The sequence below is a fragment of the Schistocerca nitens genome, chromosome 4, assembly GCF_023898315.1.
Source record: "Schistocerca nitens isolate TAMUIC-IGC-003100 chromosome 4, iqSchNite1.1, whole genome shotgun sequence".
Taxonomy (NCBI): Eukaryota; Metazoa; Arthropoda; class Insecta; order Orthoptera; family Acrididae; genus Schistocerca; species Schistocerca nitens.
The window spans coordinates 360295892-360316731 of NC_064617.1; the positions used below are offsets into that span (position 1 = coordinate 360295892).

Genomic DNA, 20840 nt, shown 5'->3' on the forward strand with positions numbered 1-20840 from the left:
CCTAAATCGGGCAAGGTAGAAGAATCTTTTTACCCATTCGCCAAGTGTTGCCGGCACGGTAACTCAGCGTGTTCGGTCAGCGGTTTAGCGGTCCTCTGTAATAAAAAAAACTGAGTTGATGGATCAACGACGAACTGAAACCGATGTCTTGCGACGTCCGCCCCGAGCAGATACAACGAACGACAAACGAACAAAAAGATTTTTAAACAAATGTGTACAAGTTTGGTGGGTCGACAATATATTCCTGTCATGTGACGCACATGCCGTCACCATTGTCGTATACAATATATAACAGACGTGTTTTCCTGTGGAGGAATCGGTTGACCTATGACCTTGAGATCAAATGTTTTCGGTTCCCATTGGCGAGGCACGTCCTTTCGTCTACTAATCGCACGGTTTTGCGGTGCGGTCGCAAAACACAGACACAAAACTTATTACAGTGAACAGAGACGTCAATGAACGAACGGACAGATCATAACTTTGCGAAAATAAAGAAAATTAACTTTTCACTTGAAGGAAGTATTGAACCAAGGACCTTTCGTTCCGCAGCTACTCACGCTAATCACAGAACCACAGCGCTCCCGAGCTCATATTATCCATGATGTTGCATATCGGGCGCATGGACTACTCAGTTTGTATATTTTCTTATTTTTTTCATAGTTCCACACAACTTCTTCCTGTTTTCTCGACTGATCTGTGTTCAGGTTTTCAAGGCCTATCCACTGTGCCAACTTATGACTAAATCTGAGGGGGGTGCGATGGGGAGGTTCCCTTGCAAGATTGGAAACCATAACCATGGAGCGCATGCTACATGTAACAATAAGGAGTGTAGAGAGTAACTGTGGTTTAGAAACTTGCACAACAGTTCCTAACATTTGAAGTGCATTCAAATTTTTAGCGACTTAGGTGAACTGTTGTTGCATCTATTACATATTGTATGCGTCCCACCTTTTTCATTTTAAATTTTACATCCATTGTCAGAGCTATTAAAATTCACAAGCTCAAATTTTCAGGATTATCTGTATGGCGTTAGGAATATATATCTGGCTAGGAGAAAATATTCAATTCATTTGAGTCCACTTAAAAGACCTGTTATATTAAAAACTTTTTATTTAAATAATGATTTTTAATTTAAATGTCTTGAAGCTCTGTCTATCTGTTCCCACCGATTACCACCCAAAGTCGATAATTCTTCCAGGATGAGATTTTCACTCTGCAGCGGAGTGTGCGCAGATATGAAAATTCCTGGCAGATTAAAACTGTGTACCTGACCGAGACCCGAACTCGGGATCTTTGCCTTTCGCGGGCAAGTGCTCTACCAGTTCGGGTCTCGGTCCGGCACACAGTTTTAATCTGCCAGGAAGTTTCATGTCAGCGCACACTCCGCTGCAGAGTGAAAATCTCATTCTGGAAACATCCCCTAGGCTGTGGCTAAGCCATGTCTCCGCAATATCCTTTCTTTCAGGAGTGCTAGTTCTGCAAGGTTCGCAGGAGTGCTTCTGTAAAGTTTGGAAGGTAGCAGACGAGGTACTGGCAGAAGTAAAGCTGTGAGGCCGGGGCGTGAGTCGTGCTTGGGTAGCTCAGTTGGTAGAGCACTTGCCCGCGAAAGGCAAAGGTCCCGAGTTCGGGTCTCGGTCCGGCACACAGTTTGAATCTGCCAGGAAGTTTCGATAATTCTTTTTCGGTAAACGCTGAGGTGACTCGAACATAAACCACACACAATTTTTTTTAGTTGGTGACTTGATCAGTTGCATTTTAAGCTTATATTGCCACTTGTGGGAAGTACTTCTAGAGAAAGATATTTGTCATAATAGTAATAATCCTTGCTGGCTGGTAAAAGCGGTTCGATGTGGCGGGAAATCAAACTGAGACGCCTCTCACTTTCCGAAGTTTGGCATACAGACATACTTCAGATAATACCATCAAATTACTTAGCTGAATTACATTATAACGTCTTGTACCTATGTTCAAAAAAACTGGAAGCGTACGCGCTCAGTTAACTGGCTTAGACAATACTAATAATTTTGCAGCACTGGGTTTCCCCCGATTGGTACTAGTTTTGAGGCCGTCCAGAGGCATACTGGAGAGAGTTTTGTACAACTGTCTTAGGTAAACCCCGATATTTTTTCGTGTTTCGGGAAATTTGACTGAAATAAACAGATTGTAATAACCCTTAGTTAAATCGATTAATTAGGACCGGCCCGTTGGTAGTTTCTTTGCTTTTGTCTGTTAAAAACGCAGAGACAAGCACGATTAGAAGGTCTCCTATACACACACACGCATGATGTTCCAAAATGATCTTTATAACTGTGATCTCGTATGTTTCAGAAGTGGGAATAGGTAGAACGGTGCGGTTTGCAGCATAATGCTCACACACGCCAAAACCTGTTTTTTATACATATATTTTTGATTGTTAGTTATTGTCTGACCAACCTCCCCCCCACCCAGCAGTTTTTGGGACGGTTGGTATAAGCCAGATCTGACACCCGGGTCCTGCGGCAACAGCACACGTTAACGAGGACAAGCTAGGTCGGATATGGTACGGGAACATCCCTTAGACATCCTGGTGTGCTACAGATCGCACACACATTTAAGTGACCATCTGCCCCTCCCCCCCCCCCCCCCGCCCCCACCGCCCCCATCCCCCACCCCCTTATTTTTTCGTGACTGTCACGACGGTTTTTCTAGCTCTGTCCCAATGTTTTTTCAAAAGTAATTCGGTACATCTACTTGTTCTGGATTTAACAGTTTTGAAATGATTTATCCCACATTAGGTATTCATTTCACCTCTATAAGTAAGGTATTTTCCCATAGAACTAATGTATACAACAGTGACAAAACATAGTTTATTGTAGAAACTACGAATGCCATGTTGGTGACTAATGATGACTTGAGTAGGATGTTTTCATACTGAAAATACGAACATGCTGAAGAAAATTTGCAGCACTGATAAGAACAGTGCGTCTGCTCGCACTCTGTCATCCTAGAAGGTACTAATAAAATATAACTTAATGTACTTTTGTGACAAATTAAAGTAATCATTTACATTTATTACATTTAGTTAAGAGTTTTTTGCAGTATCAAAAACTTGTAAAGTGTCCTACATTTTGGTCTAAAAAATATGGTCACTTTAACACGCTGAACAGAGTGGCTACGAGAATCTTACATGTGTATGAACATCACGGCGCAAACTGCAAGTTTCTAGTTTTTCCTGTTTCTGAAATATATGTGATCAAAGTCGTAAAGATAATTTTCGAACACCCTGTATTGTTCATACTTTTTTATTGAGACAGTTAGAAGCCACCGACAATCGGAATAGCGTATACCGCGGGGCCGCCCTGCCCGCCAAACAAATAAATTTTTTAAATGACATTTGCTGTCTACTCATTGAGCTGTATTAAAACTGACTTAATTTATGTTCATATTTCTTACTCCAAATGAGTACTACGTTTGATCATGGACATCTCTCTAATGCGCTTTCACAAATGCTTGATATTCTCACGTGTAATTTATGTCTATTGAACGGTAGGAGGCGCGCACCCGCTGGCGTTGTCAGCAATAAAACGCAGGTGAGGAAACATTGCCCCTCTCACGACCCGCTTCCGGCGGCCCTTATCTTCTACAGGCTGTGTGTGTCTGGGAAAATAATCCGATTTGACCCAGATGTCTGAGATTTTCAAAGTTTTTGTTTGAGGTCAGCAATTTAAGTGATGGCAGGACTATCCCACCGATAGGTGACCTTAATTGGTTACACGTTAAATGCACCTGGTACAACTTAATCCACAACAGTATATGAATCATTTTTAAATTATGAAAAGAAAAATTACTCCATTTAGTACATAATTAAATTAACATGTATAATGCTCATTTTAACTCTGACATGCCCCCTGAGATATGTCTTCACTAACCGTGGGGGTAGGGCTGCACTCTGGCTGTACAGTGTAGCACTGCTGTAGTTCAACTAATGAAGAAATTACTACAGGCTGCTTTCACTCCGAAGGGTGAACGGACAGCTCAGTCTACTACAACCCTAAAGAGTGCTTTCAGCTGAAAGAATGAATTCATGGTTCAACCTACAGAAAAAGAACTGACTGTTTTCACTTGAAAAGAAAGAATTTAGTCAACCTGTAAAGCAAACAACAGTGTCGAGTGCTTTCATTCGGTTGCTCCCACAGACTGGTTTCATTCAAATGAGTCACTGAGTAGTCCAACTGACTGAATCGATTGTTTTCATTCGGTTGCACCCATAGACTAGTTTAAATCAAAAGAACAAATTAATATTTCAACCAGTATGTAAAACTACAACCGAGTGAATCGATTGTTTTCATTCGGTTGTTCCCATCGCTACGGAGTACAGAAGCCACCTCTACTCGCAACAAGCCAAAGAGAACGCTCGAAACATGAAGAAAGGTCATCGTGCAGTAATGAAACGTGTTTATTTCGCTGGGTGCTGATGGCAGGGAGTAAGTTTTAGAAAAACCTTGTGATGTGAAGATCCCGCTTGGTGATAGGTTGCCATCTCGTATGTGTTAAAGACATTGTCATGCGAGGGATTTCATTACAGATAAAATAAAGGTGGTACACTATTATTTAAAAAAGTCAAGCTGAGTAGCGCCCAAAAGAAGTATCAGAAAGACTGCATGCCGCAAAATAAAGGACATCCACTGGCGATGATGCAACCCTGGCGAAATATGCAACTAAAGCACAAATAATCTGGGTTCGCAGCGGCTGATCTTCACCAACACATTTAACTAGAAATAATGGATGAAACAGTTAAATCACTTTTGATAAACTTTACTACAGGATGTAATACAGAAAAGGCTGGTATACTAAAACAGGGGACTCGTGCGAAACTTCCACACTTTTATAGTTTTAAATATTGACATTATTTGGAATATGAGGAGTCGCTATGGAATAAATGTAATGGCGGGAATGAAGACGAAACATCCTGAAAAATGAAGTAAGCACGTTAGACCATAGTGGCAATAGGTAAACAACAATTCAAGGCGACAATGACAAACATATTTGTCGTTCCGGACAGTATATTCGTTTAGAACAGTCAACTTGTACAAGGGGCAGAGATGATGGTTATGGTTATGGTTATTATCTAAGATATATTTGTGATAAGATAATATTAAAACATAGCCTCTTATTCGTGATTAATAAGTTAGCTTCGAAAAATATAGGTATGAAGCTGACCGTCCGTGATGCCTTTTTCCTAAGATAGTTAAAAGTCTCTTTCACGTTAAAATTTTCCGCAAGTAATATTATTGCGCAAAATCCTTATTGAATGTTAGAAGCCGGTTAATAAACCTTTCTAACAGTACCTCATTCATCCCTGAGCGATTAGTGTGTGTTGAAAAAAGAGATGTTAATTTGAGAAATAGCATATATGGTCGAGAGAGCATAATTAATTTCAGTTTTAGAATGAGTGCCATCTACAATTAGGCGACTTACTTATGGCCTATCCAGAATCAGAGATAATAGCTGACATCATCTTAACTATTTGAAAGCACAGGTAGAAAATAAAGATGGAGAATCGTATACTGGTACAGGTCTACACATAGCATTATCTTTCTGAAAAGTGAGTGACAAATGAAGATAAATTTTACGCAGTGATATACAAATGACACATGAACATAAAACTCTCAACACGAAAAAAATTAAAAACAAAGAAAATTGCGTGACATGAAGATACAAGAGTAGAAAAAAAATGGTTCAAATGGCTCTGAGCACTATGGGACTCAACATCTTAGGTCATAAGTCCCCTAGAACTTAGAACTACTTAAACCTAACTAACCTAAGGACATCACACACACCCATGCCCGAGGCAGGATTCGAACCTGCGACCGTAGCAGTCCCGCGGTTCCGGACTGCAGCGCCAGAACCGCTAGACCACAGCGGCCGGCCTACAAGAGTAGCTTGCAAACATTCTACAAAGATATAAAATGAAATATAAGATATAAAGTGAAATATAATCACCCTCACCATCAAAAATTAATTTCACCTAAATTCATGATACATAGAGCAAAATTTATTTCACTCAGTAATAGGATTAGAAAGTGGAAATAATGCACAGCCGTATTGTAGTGATGAATGTACTGTAGTTAAGTCCCGTATTGTGAAGCTAGTTGGTGACAAGTATTAATTACAATTTTTTCAACAGTCTTCTGCCTGGTTTGATGCGGCCCACCACGAATTCCTCTCCTCCGCTGTCCTCTTCATTTCAGAGGAGCAGTTGCTTTGTACCCCCTCCGTTATTTACTGGATCTATCCCAATCTCTGTCTTCCTCTACAGTTTTTACGCTATACAGTTCCCTCTAGTACCATAAAAGCTATTCCCTGAAGTCTTAACAGATGTCCCATCATTCTGTCCCTTCTTCTTGTCAGCATTTTCCATAGATTTCTGTCCTCGCCGATTCTGCGAAGAACTTCCTCATTCCTTACCTGATCAGTCCACTTAATTTTCAACATTCTTCTGTGGCAGTAAACCTCAAATGCTTCGATTCTATTCTATTCTGATTTCCCCGCAGTCCATATTTCACTAGCGTACTATGCTGTGCTCAAAACACACATTCTCAGAACTCTTCCTCAAATTAAGGCCAATGTTTGATAGCAATAGACTTCTCTTGGTCACATCTTTAAAATTATCACTCTGTGTTATACGCATGTACGCTTAACGTTGGCAACACTGTAGTCATATAGGCCATTCGTCCCCGAATGCTGCAGTTGAATTCTGTCAGTTACAGCGTAAACACGTCTGCCCTGCTAATAGTTTACACCAAGGAGGAACAGTGAGCAGTGATTTAGTTTCTTTGGTTGGAAGAAGTGAAAGGGGCTGAAACGCACAGCAGACTTTCACCACAATACCGGGACAGTGCCGTGTGACGTGAGAAAGTTTATTTGTCGATCGAGTTGTTTGAAAGTGGCCACCCCGGCCGGCTGCGAGGAACACGTGAGTTTGTAAGACGCTGCTCCCCCAGGGCATTGAAAAGGAAGAAGATTTTGTTGGAAAAAATGGTACATGTCGAACCACCATTCTTAGTAAAGACATTGTGGAATGAAAAGTGCAGAGTTTTTACCTCTCCTTCAGATTTTAATATAAATGTTAATTGATCACATTTCAGTCGTTTTATTTGCAAAAAAAGGTCTATTTTGGAACATGGGGATACGTTACAAAACACAATAATGAAAGAATATCTTTCCGTTACCATTTAAATTAAAAGTCTGTAATATGCCCATTACTGCAATGAAAACCTCTTCAGGCCATTCCCTCTAGGACTTAGTTATTGTTACTCTGATACAAATAGAAAATGGTAGACTCCCACATCTGGACATTGGTAGGCATCTACTGGTAATGATGGGCTGATGATCACTGCGTTCCACAAAGTTACCTGTGTGCATGTCCATATAACTGGCCGGCTTGTATTTTTGTCTCGTCAGTACAATTATTCAACAATGACATCAGTTGCTATTGTGTGGCGCTCATTTCCGACGCTGAAAGACTTACACACTCTCCAGAAAATCTCAAAACATTCCATCATTATCATCAGTTACATTTAGTTTCTCCAAAAGCTACATGCCCTGTCTCCGTTGAAGTATCTAGTGTCTACACTTTTCGAGAATCTTTTGTTACTGTGTAATGAGACAAGTTGTGCTAAGGTTTGGTCAGTGCCCTACCTGACGGACAAAAGAGCTTGTTAGACCTCGCTTGGCGACTTCGTTGGAGGCTATGTGCGTGGCTCTAGCCCAGGGGACTGCAGACAACATCCCCATCCCCCTCCTCTTTCTCAGTCCTATTCTAAGCACTATAACACAGTACATAGCATAAATTACTAAAATAAACTATAAAAACGTAAGGTAAACTCCTTGGATATCAACTCATCTGAAAGCTACAAACAACGACAACTGATGCATACCACGTATGTGTTGACACCAGATAATTGTAAACGGTATGGTACGCAACGACTCACACACTTTAAACAACACAGAGAACTACAAATCTTCTAAAATTACAGCCTAAGTGTAACAGACACAACTAATGAAATTTTTCAAACACAGCTTAAAACTTCAAAAATCCATAGATAAAATTCCATGGAGAAAGACTGCACTGATTTTAATCTCAGAATTGTAGCATTGTGTACTTAGAACTGGAACACTTAAGTTTTAACGTACAAACAGTACAAACAGAAAGCTATAACCTAAGAAGGCAATTTGATATTCACTGTACAATTCATACATAATTTTTATAGCGTACATACTTAATAACAACTTGACAACTATCATTTATCAAATATGGTTAGCGTAAATACGCTGTCCAGTCACATTAATGTGACCACCTGTCAAAAGCCTGAATAATCACTTTTTTAGCTCGGACCTCTGCGAGATGTACAGGAAGAGAGTCAGTGGGTTTCTGTAAGCTATCAGCAGGGATGTAGAGCCATACCGACCCCAGTGCTGTGGCAAGCTGTGCTAGGTTTCTCGGTTGATTACCCATGGCTCGAAAAGCCCGACAGTGGTGGTCCACTGATTCACGAGTGCGTTTAAGCCCGGGGAGTCTGATAGTCAGGGGGGGTACGGTAAACACATCCAGGTACTCTTCGAACCACGCACGTACACAGCGAGATGTGTGCTACGTTGCATTATCCTGCTGGTATATGCCATTGTCCCTAGGAAAATCAAACTGCAAATAGAGATGGACATAGCCCCTTTGATAGATGCATAATCGTGTGTATACATTGTTCCTTCCAGAATGACATCACCGAGGGAATGTCACGAAAACATTCCCCAGACTATAACTCTCCGACGTTTGTTGCAGGGTGTGTGCTCTGACGTTTGATGCCGTACACGCTAACGGCCATTTGTCCGATGGAGAATAAAACGTGATTGATCTGAGAAGGCCATCTGTCACCACTCAATGGACGTCCAGTTGTGTCACTGGAGTGCGAATTCCAGCCTTCGACGCCGATGAACAGCTGTTTGCATCGGTGCATGAACCACGCGCCTGAAGTACCGTTCGCTAAACAGCTGTTGAGCAAACAGTGTAGGTCGCACCTTGGTTCACCTGGGCGGTCAGTTGCTCAGCAGTTGCACGTCTATCCACCTGTACTCATTTCCGCAGCCAGACCCTGCAGCATTTAATCTGTGGGCCATGGTGGACCAGAGTTGCCTCAGCACCGGTTTTGGGTTGTGCCACATTGACGCCACGGCATACTTTAACCACGGCAGCATGCAGTTTACAAAGTTAGCCGTTTCGGAAATGCTTCCACACTTTGCCCGAAAGCGAATAATTATACCCTTTTGGACGTCAGATAAATCGCTCCGGTTCCACGATACGACAACGATTGAAACCTTTTCCGCGAACCTCCCCCTGCCACACACACACACACACACACACACACACAGTCATACGTGCCTTATATACCCTTCACTCCTAGTGCTGCAGTTGACGTCGAACGTAGGCGGTGGCCATAGCAATGTGACTGGACCACCTAACGTGCATGTAGCAGCTAATAGCCGGAGCCATAGACTTAAGCTTACGTTAAAAGTTCCTTAAGAGTACAGTTTTCCTGCTCAGTAACGAACAAAAAGACTTATAGAGACGATAATATTTTAAGATATGTTTGATTTAACTGCCGTTGGTGAATTAGGCCGATTTATTCAGAGGAAGAAGGTTGAAAGACGCGGCCACTGCGGGGTTAGAGGATGTGAGAGAGGGTATGTATTGTTATTTGTGTTGCAGTATTGACAACTGACGGGGACGGTCGACTCGTATAGATTAGCTGCTATGGTATAAATTTCAAACAAGGCCTGGTGAATACGCAATTATATACGTGGACATGTTCAAATGCTGCAGCAAGAAATATGAAATTAAATGAAGCTTGTAATGGAGCTCAACGAATAGAAGAAAAATGACATTCAGTTTTAAGCATTGGTGATCGTATGTCATATTGCATTATTCATCTAAATATCAGCACAATTACTGTTATTAATCAGTTAGTCATTCGCCCATACTGACTACAGAGCAACATTTCGTTACACAGTTACAGTGTCGCAAATCTGGAGTCGCTGAGGTAGGCAGCAATCTGAAACAGAAGAGTCGACATGAAGTCTTCCGAATGATGCCGACTTTTAACAATCAGCACTTGGGGCCAGCGGCAACTTATCTCGGTCTTATTATAGCTAGTATATTGGGGGCTCATAACGTAGCAACTTATGTAGGTTATCAATTAATAATGAGATCGGTACATGTGCGAAGATCCGTACATACGTGGTCTGACGTGTCTCCCCACAATTTCAGTAGGCCTACTGGCTCTTGAGCAAGAGAGTTTGACAATCACTGGTCTGTAGGGTTTAAGTTCTGGGATGTAGCTAGTTATTCCGAGTACTTGATGGCCTCATACTGCAAGCCATTTTGCTTCGATTCATCTAGCGACAGGCTACAATTCTGTGACGCGGGGATTTCAGTGTAGACCACAGCTCTAGACATGAACCCACAAACAAACAAAAAATTATAATTAAATCGACACCCTAGCTGCAAACAGACGTTGATATACATCATTGGGGACATGCTGAAAATGTGTGCCCCGACCGGGAATCGAACCCGGGATCTCCCGCTTACATGGCGGACGCTCCATCCACCTTCTTTTTTTCCCATTTTGTTCGTTTTCGTTCGTTGCCTCGGCTCAGGGCGGACGTCGTAAGACATCCGTTTAAGTTCGTCGTTAGCCGGCCGAAGTGGCCGTGCGGTTAAAGGCGCTGCAGTCTGGAACCGCAAGACCGCTACGGTCGCAGGTTCGACTCCTGCCTCGGGCATGGATGTTTGTGATGTCCTTAGGTTAGTTAGGTTTAACTAGTTCTAAGTTCTAGGGGACTAATGACCTCAGCAGTTGAGTCCCATAGTGCTCAGAGCCATTTGAACCATTTTTAAGTTCGTCGTTGATACATAAACTCAGTTTTTTTTTATTACAGAGGGCAGTTAACCCTCTGACCGAACGTGCTGAGCTACCGTGCCGGCTATCCATCTGAGCCACCGAGGACACAAAGGATAGTGCGCCTGCAGGGACTTATCCGTTGCACGCGCCCCGTGAGACCAACATTCTTTCGGGAACAGATACTACCTTCATATACATAGTTAAAATATGGCTACCCGGCCATTGACCTTCCTGTGCGAACATTCAAGCTATGCCCCAACTCGTACGGGGCTTGGTAGATTCATCTGCCACTAGTAATGAGTGTGATGGGCAAAAATCTATTAGGCGCACTTCGAATGTAGTGGTGTGGACATGTTGGGAATGTGGATCTCACGGGGAGCGTGCAAGGGATAAGTCCCTGCCGTCGCGCTACCCTCTGTGCCCTCGGTGGCTCAGATGGAGCCGGCGCGGTAGCTCAGCGTGTTCGGTCAGAGAACTTAGCTACCCTCTGTAATAAAAAAAAAAAAAACTGATTGAACGGATCAACGAACAATCAGAACGGGTGTCATCGGACGTCCGCCTTGAACAAATTCGACGTATGATTAATAGAGCGTCTGCCATGTTAGCAGGAGATCCCGGGTTCGATTCCCGTTCGGGGCACACATTTTCAGCATGCCCCTGTTTGAAGCTAGGGTGTCGATTTAATTATCATTTCATTCTAGAGAAGCTACACAGTCATCAGTGGTATCTGTTGTTTCGGGAACAAATAATTAATAAGAAAACTATATTTTTTCGAGGTGATCAGTAGAACCTTATTATTATAACACGTACCGTTGTAAGATCGGGTAGTTCTTTTTAAAATAAAATCTCTGTAGTCCTAAGAGAGAGTAAAAATTTCCGTACGTTCGTTGTGAAATCGATCTTGCTGGAACACCCTGTAGCACGCTAGGGGCCAACTTTGGCTGTACACGGTAGCGGGGTGGATACGTACCCGTTGGGGATGTCCACAGAGCTGTGGGCAGTGGCGGAGCCCTCCTCGTCCACCGGCATGAGCAGCAGGTGGGCGCGCGAGTCCAGCATGGACGACATGACCAGGCTGCCGCGCCGGCTCACCACGAGGCGCTCGTCGAAGTCCGCGCCCTGTGTGGACACCGGTGGCGCCGCACCCTGCGACACCTGCCGAGATCCACAGTTTGCTCTGATCTTTCGCTGAAACCTGGCTGACATATGTTAGCCTTACATCTTAAAATAACGTATGCAGCGTCCATTCCTATTAGTTAATTTCATGTTCCATGGATTATGTGCAATATAAATCTTAATGATGTGGAACGAGTTATTTTACATTCAGAACGCAAATTAATTTGTGGTCAAGGAGAAACTTTTTCAGTTCGTTTTCAAATATTACTCTGCTATCAGACATTTTATATCACTGAGTAAGTGACCAAAAATTTTTGTTGCAACATTCTTCACCCCTTTTCGTGCTAAAGACAACATTTATGTGGAGTAATGAATGTCATTTTTCTTTCTGGTGTTGAACTGCAGCGGATTATTTACAACAGACTTCATGAGAAAATAAACATTATACTGTGAAGCTGTAGACAGAATACCCATCTCCTTAAACAGAAGTCTACAAGATGATCGGACTTGATCATCACATATTATTTTTACAGCACGTTCTTTAGCCATGAAGACTTTCTTTCTTAAAGATGAGTTACCCCAAAACATTATTCAATATGCCATTAATGAATGAAAATTCAAATATGATTTGTTTCTCTCCAAGATTCGCTGCCCTGAGTTCAAATGTGGGTCAACTAAGCTGTTTCTGAAGTTCCAAAATGTGCTTTTTGTAGTTTATTTGTCATCTATATGGACACATAGGAATTTTTAAGTTTCCAACTTCTGTATTATTTCGTCACGATGTGTCACACTTATCATTGGTGTAGTACTCCGAGACGTGCAGAACTCAATGTGCTGCGGCTTTTTAAAATTGAGGGTGAGACCATTCACAGAAAACCGTTCAATGATACTTTTAAGAACATTATTTACCATTTCTTCTGTTTCTGTGTGAATGCTTGTACTGATTACATCACTAGTGTCATCTGCAAAAAGAATTAACTCTGCTTGCTGTATATTCGACGGAAGATCGCTTACGTATATGAGGAACGACAGTGGACATACGCTGAACCTTGCGAAACTAGATAAGTGATTTCTCCCCAGTCAGAATAATATCACCGGACTACATTGGTTGAATTACTGAGTACAATTTTCTTCATTATTTTGCTTAGATATGACATTGTCCATTGGTTGACTATACCATCAATCCCACAAAACTGCAATCTACCTAGAACAGTATAGTGATTCACACAGTCATGGCTTTTTACATAGATCGCAGAAGATACCAAACGGCGCTGTTTCACTATTTAATGTTTTTAAAATGTGGTGAGTAAGCATGTAAATTGCATTCTCAGTAGAGCAGGTCTCTGAAATCTAAACTGTGGTTTGCTCAGGATAATATAGCAGCTCAATTGAGGTACTGTTCTACAGTACCTCACCTCCTCATAAATTTTGGAAATTTATGTCAGCATGTAAGAGATCGGTAGTTATTGCTATATCTCCTATTACCCTTCTTACAGAGGGTTCTAGATGCAACGCTGTGGTGAAACTGGCTAATATATTGAAAAGCCCATTGGTTCGATCTCTGTTTATTCATATAATATTTTTATATATCCTTGAATTCCATTTCTCACCATATTTTTTGCGTAGTTTTCTTCATTTCATTTTTAAATTTCAAGTAACCGTGAATGGTTAGATGAGCGAGACTACAGCCAGAAAACTGACTTCTGTAGAGACCCTAAGAAGAAACGCAACGAGGTGTTTAGTCTCAACATATCAAGTATTACGAATTATGTGATGAAACATTCTCTGGTAATCAACGTGGCAGCTTCGTATTTTTAGAAACAATGTTGCAACGAAGTTCCTACTCGTCATCTTCGGTCGGAGCACCTCTGGAATGTAGTCTTTTATACCTACTGGATCACAGTTTACTCTGTCTTCTATCGAGGGAGTATTGAGCAGGCTAATCGCGTGCCTGCGGAAAACAGGGGTAGGAGGGAAGTCTGTTGAAATCTCGGTTCAAAAAAGGTAGCAGAAATTAATGTGTCTATTAGAAGATAGATGCACGAAACATAAAACTTTCACCGCCGTTGTTTAGCGTAATACCGTGACGAGAAGCCAAGAAAATTCTAGCCCTACATAAACTCAGTAAGTAGGCGCAAGGCTTCTATTTAGTCACCCGTTGAACAGTATGGCGTGGCAATACGGGTAGAAGAAAACAAAGGAAAACATTTAGGTTTAAATTTCGGGTTTCGCAGGAGGATAGTACAGATGTATAGGGGGGTGGAAAACAGTATGGAAACACCAAACACACAGCACATTACCATGCCTCACACAGTGTAGGAAAACCGTTGGCATTCAAAACAGCTTCCACTCGTCGCCGGAACTATAGATACAGGTCCGATACGGTTTTCAAGGGAATCTTATGCCATTCTTCTTGCAACATAGTCGCAAATTGAGGTAACGATGATGTGGGTAGATAGTGATCACATACCCTTCCCTCCGAGGTAGACTACAAATGCTCAATAATACTGAAAACTGGTCACTGTCATGGCCAGGGGAGATGCGAAAATTCATTCTCATAGTCACAGAACCAAACCGATACGATGCGAACTGTGTGAACATGGATCCTGTCGTCTTGTAACACAGCATCTCTAATGGCGAGCAAACATTGCGATGCGATGAACCTAATCAGCCATAGTAGTCACATTATCTTTGCTAATAATACGACCCGGCAAAGTAACCATGGAGTCTACGCAATATTACGATAAGGCTGTCCAAATCATCACCGAATCCCCGCCATGTTTCACTCTTGGGACGTAAACTAGGCCAGAAGTTCGAATTAGTGTGAAGAAAGATTCATTCGAGCAAATGACTTTCTTACATTGCTCCGTAGTCCAGGTTTCCTGACTTTTGCAGCTATCGTCTTCAACAACAGTCTGCCACGATCACTCAACACTCACTTTAGTCCGCGTTGTGTCTTAGCGGATGAAGTTTCTCGGCTTTCAGTGTATCGATGCCTCTTGAAACACCAAGCCTTTCGGCTACCTTAGTTACAGAAGCGGCGACCGTACGAGCACCAACAATTTGCCCACGTTCGAAAGCACTGAGCTCCAACGAAATGCACTCACAACTACACAGAACACTGTTCTGACCACGACTAACACTTGCAACGAATTGAGGCCGCTGCACAGGTGCAGTTAGTGGTGAAATACGACAGTCACAACCCGCAGGCTTTGCTAGTATTTGTGTTTATGTGCAAGCACACATATCTCGCAGTGTTTTCACAATTCTGTCCACCCCTACACCATCGTTTAGATGGTCACACAGGGTTCCATATGGCGGACATGCAATAAGTATCTCTGGCGTGGACAAGCAACTGAAAGAGCTGGAAACAAATGAGTCTCCAGGTTCGGGCGGAATCACGCATAAGTTTTTCAGAGATCAGTACTCGGGATTGGCTCACTACTTAGTTTGCATCTACCGCAAACCTCTCGTCCATTGCAGTGCCCCAAGCGACAGAAAAAGTGTGCTGGTGAATTCTCTATATGAGGAGGGTAAACGAACGGATCCACAGAATTACATACCAATATCCCTAACCTCGGTTTTCTGCAGAATCCTTGAGCATATTTGTAGTTCGAATATAATAAATTTCCATGAGACGGAGAACTTGTGTTCACAAAACGCCCTGGATTTAGTAAGCATCGCTTGTGTGAAACAGCATGTCCTTTTCTCGCACGATAGCCTGAGAACCACGGATGAAGGGAAAGATCCCATCTTCCTAGATTTGCGGAAAGCGTTTCACATGGTGCACCACTGCAGACTATTAACGAAGGCCCGAGCATACAGAATAGGATCTCATATATGTGAATGGCTAGAAGATTTCTTAAGAAAGAGAATCCAGTTCGTTATATTGAACGGCTAGTGTTCATCAGAGACGAGGTTATCTGCAGGACAGTGCCAGCAAAGTGCGACAGGACCACTCAGGTTTTGTATGTACATAAGCGAACGCATAGCGTGAGCTGCAATCTGCGGAAGGCATCTGTGGCCGAGCGGTTCTAGGCGCTTCGGTCTGGAACTGCACGACCGCTACGGTCGCAGGTTAGAATCCTGTCTCGGGCATGGATGTGTGTGGTCTTCTTAGGGTGGTTAGGATTAAGTAGTTCTAAGTTCTAGGGGACTGATGACCTCAGATGTTAAGTCCCATAGTGCTCAGAGCCATTTGAACCAATTTTGCAATCTGCGATTTTTTACGCTGCAGTGTACTGGAAGGTGTCGTCGGTGAGTGACTATAGGCGGACACAGAATGGCTTAGATAAATTTTCCATTTGGTCTGATGAATGCCAACTTGCTTCAAATGTAGAAAAATATAAGTTAATGCAGATAAGTAGGAAAAAGAAACTTTTAATGTTCAGATACAGTATTAGCGGTGTGCTGATAGACGGGCTAACAGACGCAGGCACGCCGATTAAATATGTAAGTGTAACGTTGCAAAGAGGTAGGAACAAGTAAGTAATGTCAGCAGCAGGGAAGGTGAATGGTCGACTTCAGTTTATTGGCTGAATTCTAGGAAAGAGTAGCTCATCCATAAAGGAGATCGAGTTCAGAATACTAGCACGACCGATTCTTGAGTACTGCTCGAGTGTTTGGGATCCGCACCAGGTCGGATTAAAGGAAGACATCGAAGCAATTCAGAGGCGGCCTGCTTAGATTTGTTACAGGCAGGTTAGATCAATAAGCAAGTATTACAGAGATGATTAGGGAACTCAAATGGGAATCCCCGGAGGGAAGATGGCACTCTTTTCGCCAAACACTGTTGACAAAATTTGGAGAACCGGGACTTAAGACTGATTGTAGAAACGATTAAAACCACCAACATACATTTCGCTTAAGAACAGTGAAAATAAGATAAGAGAAATAATGACTTGTACGGAGGCATATTGACAGATGTCTTTCAAATATCAAAGAAACGCATATTATTTACGGAAAAATATTAATTCAACAATTTTCAATGTCTCGAATGAAACTTTTGTGAAACCATCAACTACTTCAAGAAAACTTTCGGCTGTTTTCTTACGGTAACTTGAAACGTAGCAAGGTGCAGCAAAAAAAATGGTTCAAATGGCTCTGAGCACTATGGGACTCAACTGCTGAGGTCGTAAGTCCCCTAGAACTTAGAACTACTTAAACCTAACTAACCTAAGGACAACACACACATCCATGCCCAAGGCAGGATTCGAACCTGCGACCGTAGCGCAAGGTGCAGCAGCTCCGCGTTCTATAATCCTACTCCTAAAATATATTTTTTCGTTTTTTGATCTCTTTTCGTTGTTAAGTTATATATCAAGCATACCTAAAATTGCTAAACTCGTTTCCGCCCTCTCTTTCATTGAACTTTCTTATTCACGGTACAGTTCTTAAGAGTACTGATGGTAACATTAGTTTTGGATAGAAAAATTTATTTACTTTATGGTCGCGTAAGCCACATACACTTCAGAATTTGACTTCGTAATTATTATTTGTTTTCGGATTGGCATACTTATTTGAAAGCCCTCATTCTCCTCTTATAAACAAACGTTTTACTTTATCCCAGAAGTTGGTATTTTAAAACATACTGCCACCCAAAATTTTCGTATTCTAGAGTGTTCGAGGAGGAGGAGAAGAAAATTGGTGTTTAACGTCCCGTCGACAACGACGTTATTAGAGACGGAGAACAAGCTCAGAATAGAGAAGGATGGGGAAGGAAATCGGCAGTGCCCTTTCAAAGGAACCACCCCGGCGTTTGCCTGAAGCGATTTAGGGAGATCAAGGAAGACCTAAATCAGGATGGCCGGACGCGGGTTTTAACCGTCGTCCTCCCGAATTCGAGTCCAGTGTGCCACCTCGCTCGGTCTGCAATTTTCGAATCTTAAAATGTAATAATGTCCTAAATCCAGTGCTATAATTTTATAGCCACAATATTATTGTTTCCAAATGCGTATTTTTTTTAACTTCCTGGCAGATAAAAATAGTGTGTCGGACTTGGACGCGAACCTGGGTGCCCTATCTTCCAGGGGTGCAAGTCCCGCAAGATAACCGGGAGAACTTTCGTGAAGATTTGAAGGTAGAAGAATAGGAACTGGCGGAAGTACAGCTGTATAGGTGAAGGGTGGTCACGAGTCGTGCTTCTATAGCTCAGTCGGTAGAGCTCTTGCACACGACAGGCAAAGATGGCAGGTTTGAGTCGCAGCCAGCAAGTAGTTTCAATTTCAAACGAGCGCACTCTCTGCTGTAGATTGAAAATTCGTTCCGGAAATGTACATTTTCTGGAATAAAGTAGAAAATTTAAATTCCCAGAAAATTTTGCCTGCTTCTGGAAATCCTAGCGCACATTTAAACTTCCGCCTCATGCAACAGAACCTTTGTTTTTCATAATTTAAGGATATACATACAATAGTTAAAAGAACACCGTTTATGCATAACCTTAGCATTACCAACGGGAGGGGGTGGTGTGGGGATGGGGGGAGAGTTTCGTACGTCCACTGACTCAATATTCTTTTCTTGTATTAACGTTCTTTGATATATGAACTTGTTCATTACTGTATTTACAATTGAGTGATTATAGAACTTTTTAGTTAAAATTCATTTATTTGATATTTATTCTCCATGGGCCTTACAAGCCCCCCTCCCCCAACCCCTGCCCCACGGCTCCGTCGGTTATACCAAGGAAAAATTTCAGGTGGTTGAGACTTTGGTTTTAATTGTTTGAAACGAAATGAACTTTTGCATTGTAATTTCCAAACATATTTTTATGAAGTCGACCGTTCTTATTTTCATTGTTTCTGGTGCTGTCGAACAAGTAACACGAATAGACAACGTCTGCGTGACAGGTCTGTTGAAAGAGTGGTTAAAGAAGTCTTGAACGAATCAGATTTAGATGAAAGTGAAGTGGATGATGATGTGGAATAAATTGGAAGTGATTCACCGTCCGAGAATTATGCTGGCTTGTAGGATAGGCAACTTTCAAGGGTAGTAGTATGGGCCAAAACAACAACAACAAAAAATAGGATCTGAAATGTATACCTACAGAGCTGAGAGCACTTGTTAATCTTCTATACTGTGTAACACATATTTTCTACTGTAAACTCTTCTGTTTCCTTTTGGAGGAGATAGTGCGGAAAAAACAACAAAAAACTCTAGTAAATATGAGTTCTAAAACGCATGCCTCATGAGCCATGTTATTTCAGTAGAAGAGATGTGATTCACAGTATCAAAGATGAACAAGTGCTTATAGCTCTTGCAGTATGCGTTTTATAGCATTTGTTTACTACATCTCTTTTCTTGTTTTGATCTTACTGCTATTACTACCACCTCCGAACGATGCCTCCCCTATAGTCTTAGCAACAACAGTGCCGGTACAAGTTTTCCACTGTCAGAGGTATTAGAAGGATTTCACTTATAACTTGTACTCGGTTGTTTCCAGACCAGGGTCCCGTGCTTCAAATTGATGAATTGACCCTTACACATGATCCATGAAAGTTTGTAACATCATCTCGGAATCACCTTGCAGATTACGTCCACTACGCGTCACATGTGCCATGTCAACATCGGCAGCTGTGTGTTCTCCTGATTTAGTCAGTGTATTACAATAGTAGCGTGCGTCTGGCAGTGTGAGGTACCTGGGCACGTCCGTTGGGCACTGCGCGTCCGCAGGCGAGGTCGTCCTCCTCGGCGGGCACCACGTGCATCGACAGCCGCTGCTCCTCCACCGTGGCCGGCCGCGTCTTCAGCTCGTGCATCGGCCCGCCTGCAGAACACACCAACCACGTCACACTGTGTACAGCAGTCTAAGCGAATTGTTTTCCCTGCGAAAGAGGTATCCACTACTAAAGTATTTCAGGCAATCATACATTGTTTGAGAAGGTTGCAAGCATGAGTTTCACCTGTACACTTCGTTTTCTGCACAAAGAGCTTGTTAGAGAACGCACAAAGTAATAAAAGATTATCTCAAACGCACATGAGTGGAACACACAGCATTTGGTATAAATTCATAAGCAAATTAGTTAGCAAAACCGCCCCATTGGAGAGCTCTTCTGTCATGATTACGAATGGAGGGGTAGGTATAAAGTTTTAATTATCACCTCGAAATATTCAAACCTCGGCCATGAAACGTAGTGATGAACTGATGGTGTTAGTCCTTCTCCCTATACATTCAGCCATCAACTGACACATTTCTTACCGCCGATGAATCACTTAGAAATCTTGCTTGTAAAAGTCTGCAATTTGACTGTTCAGGAAATATGAATACTTTTGGAGCGAAAGGAATGGAGAGGAAACAGGATGCGAAAAATATAGGAAGGAAATAATGACTTCTAGCCGCACAGAGCACTGTGACAATCCAACAGCGAGAGTTGAAAATTTGTGCCGGTCTGAAATTCGAACCCGGATGCTCCGCTTTCCTAGAACGGTTGCCTTAACTCCGTCGGCCATCTGTACACGCCTTCGGTCAGAGACAGATTACCAACTTCCCATCTACTCCCGCCCGTTAACTCACTACTCGCAGATTTCTGATTCCAAGAGGAGTTCGGAGGTTGGTCGTGCATTCGCTCTGAAAACTTTTTCATTAAACAGACGTCGCACCCATACAGAACAATTGGACGACAATGATACTGAAGATATGAATACTCAGACTTCATAGACGTAGAATTTGAGACCTACATATTATAGATATGAGTGACATCTGTTCCGTCGGACATGTCTAACGGAACAGACGTCACTCATATCTATAATTGTGCAGGAAATGCTTCACCTCTGAAATCACCTCGTCGTCATTTT

The 20840-nt window shown here is 42.3% G+C and overlaps 1 protein-coding gene across 1 annotated transcript in view; it reads right to left on the minus strand.

Moving 5' to 3' along the window:
• Positions 1-20840, minus strand: part of LOC126251589 (uncharacterized) — a 338248-nt gene that overhangs the window by 47252 nt on the left and 270156 nt on the right. Inside the window, exons 6-7 of the mRNA XM_049952121.1 lie at positions 19685-19812; positions 11905-12089 (exon numbers count right to left, since the gene is read on the minus strand). Of these exons, the coding sequence (XP_049808078.1) occupies positions 11905-12089; positions 19685-19812 (313 nt within the window). The remainder of the gene's footprint in view (positions 1-11904; positions 12090-19684; positions 19813-20840) is intronic.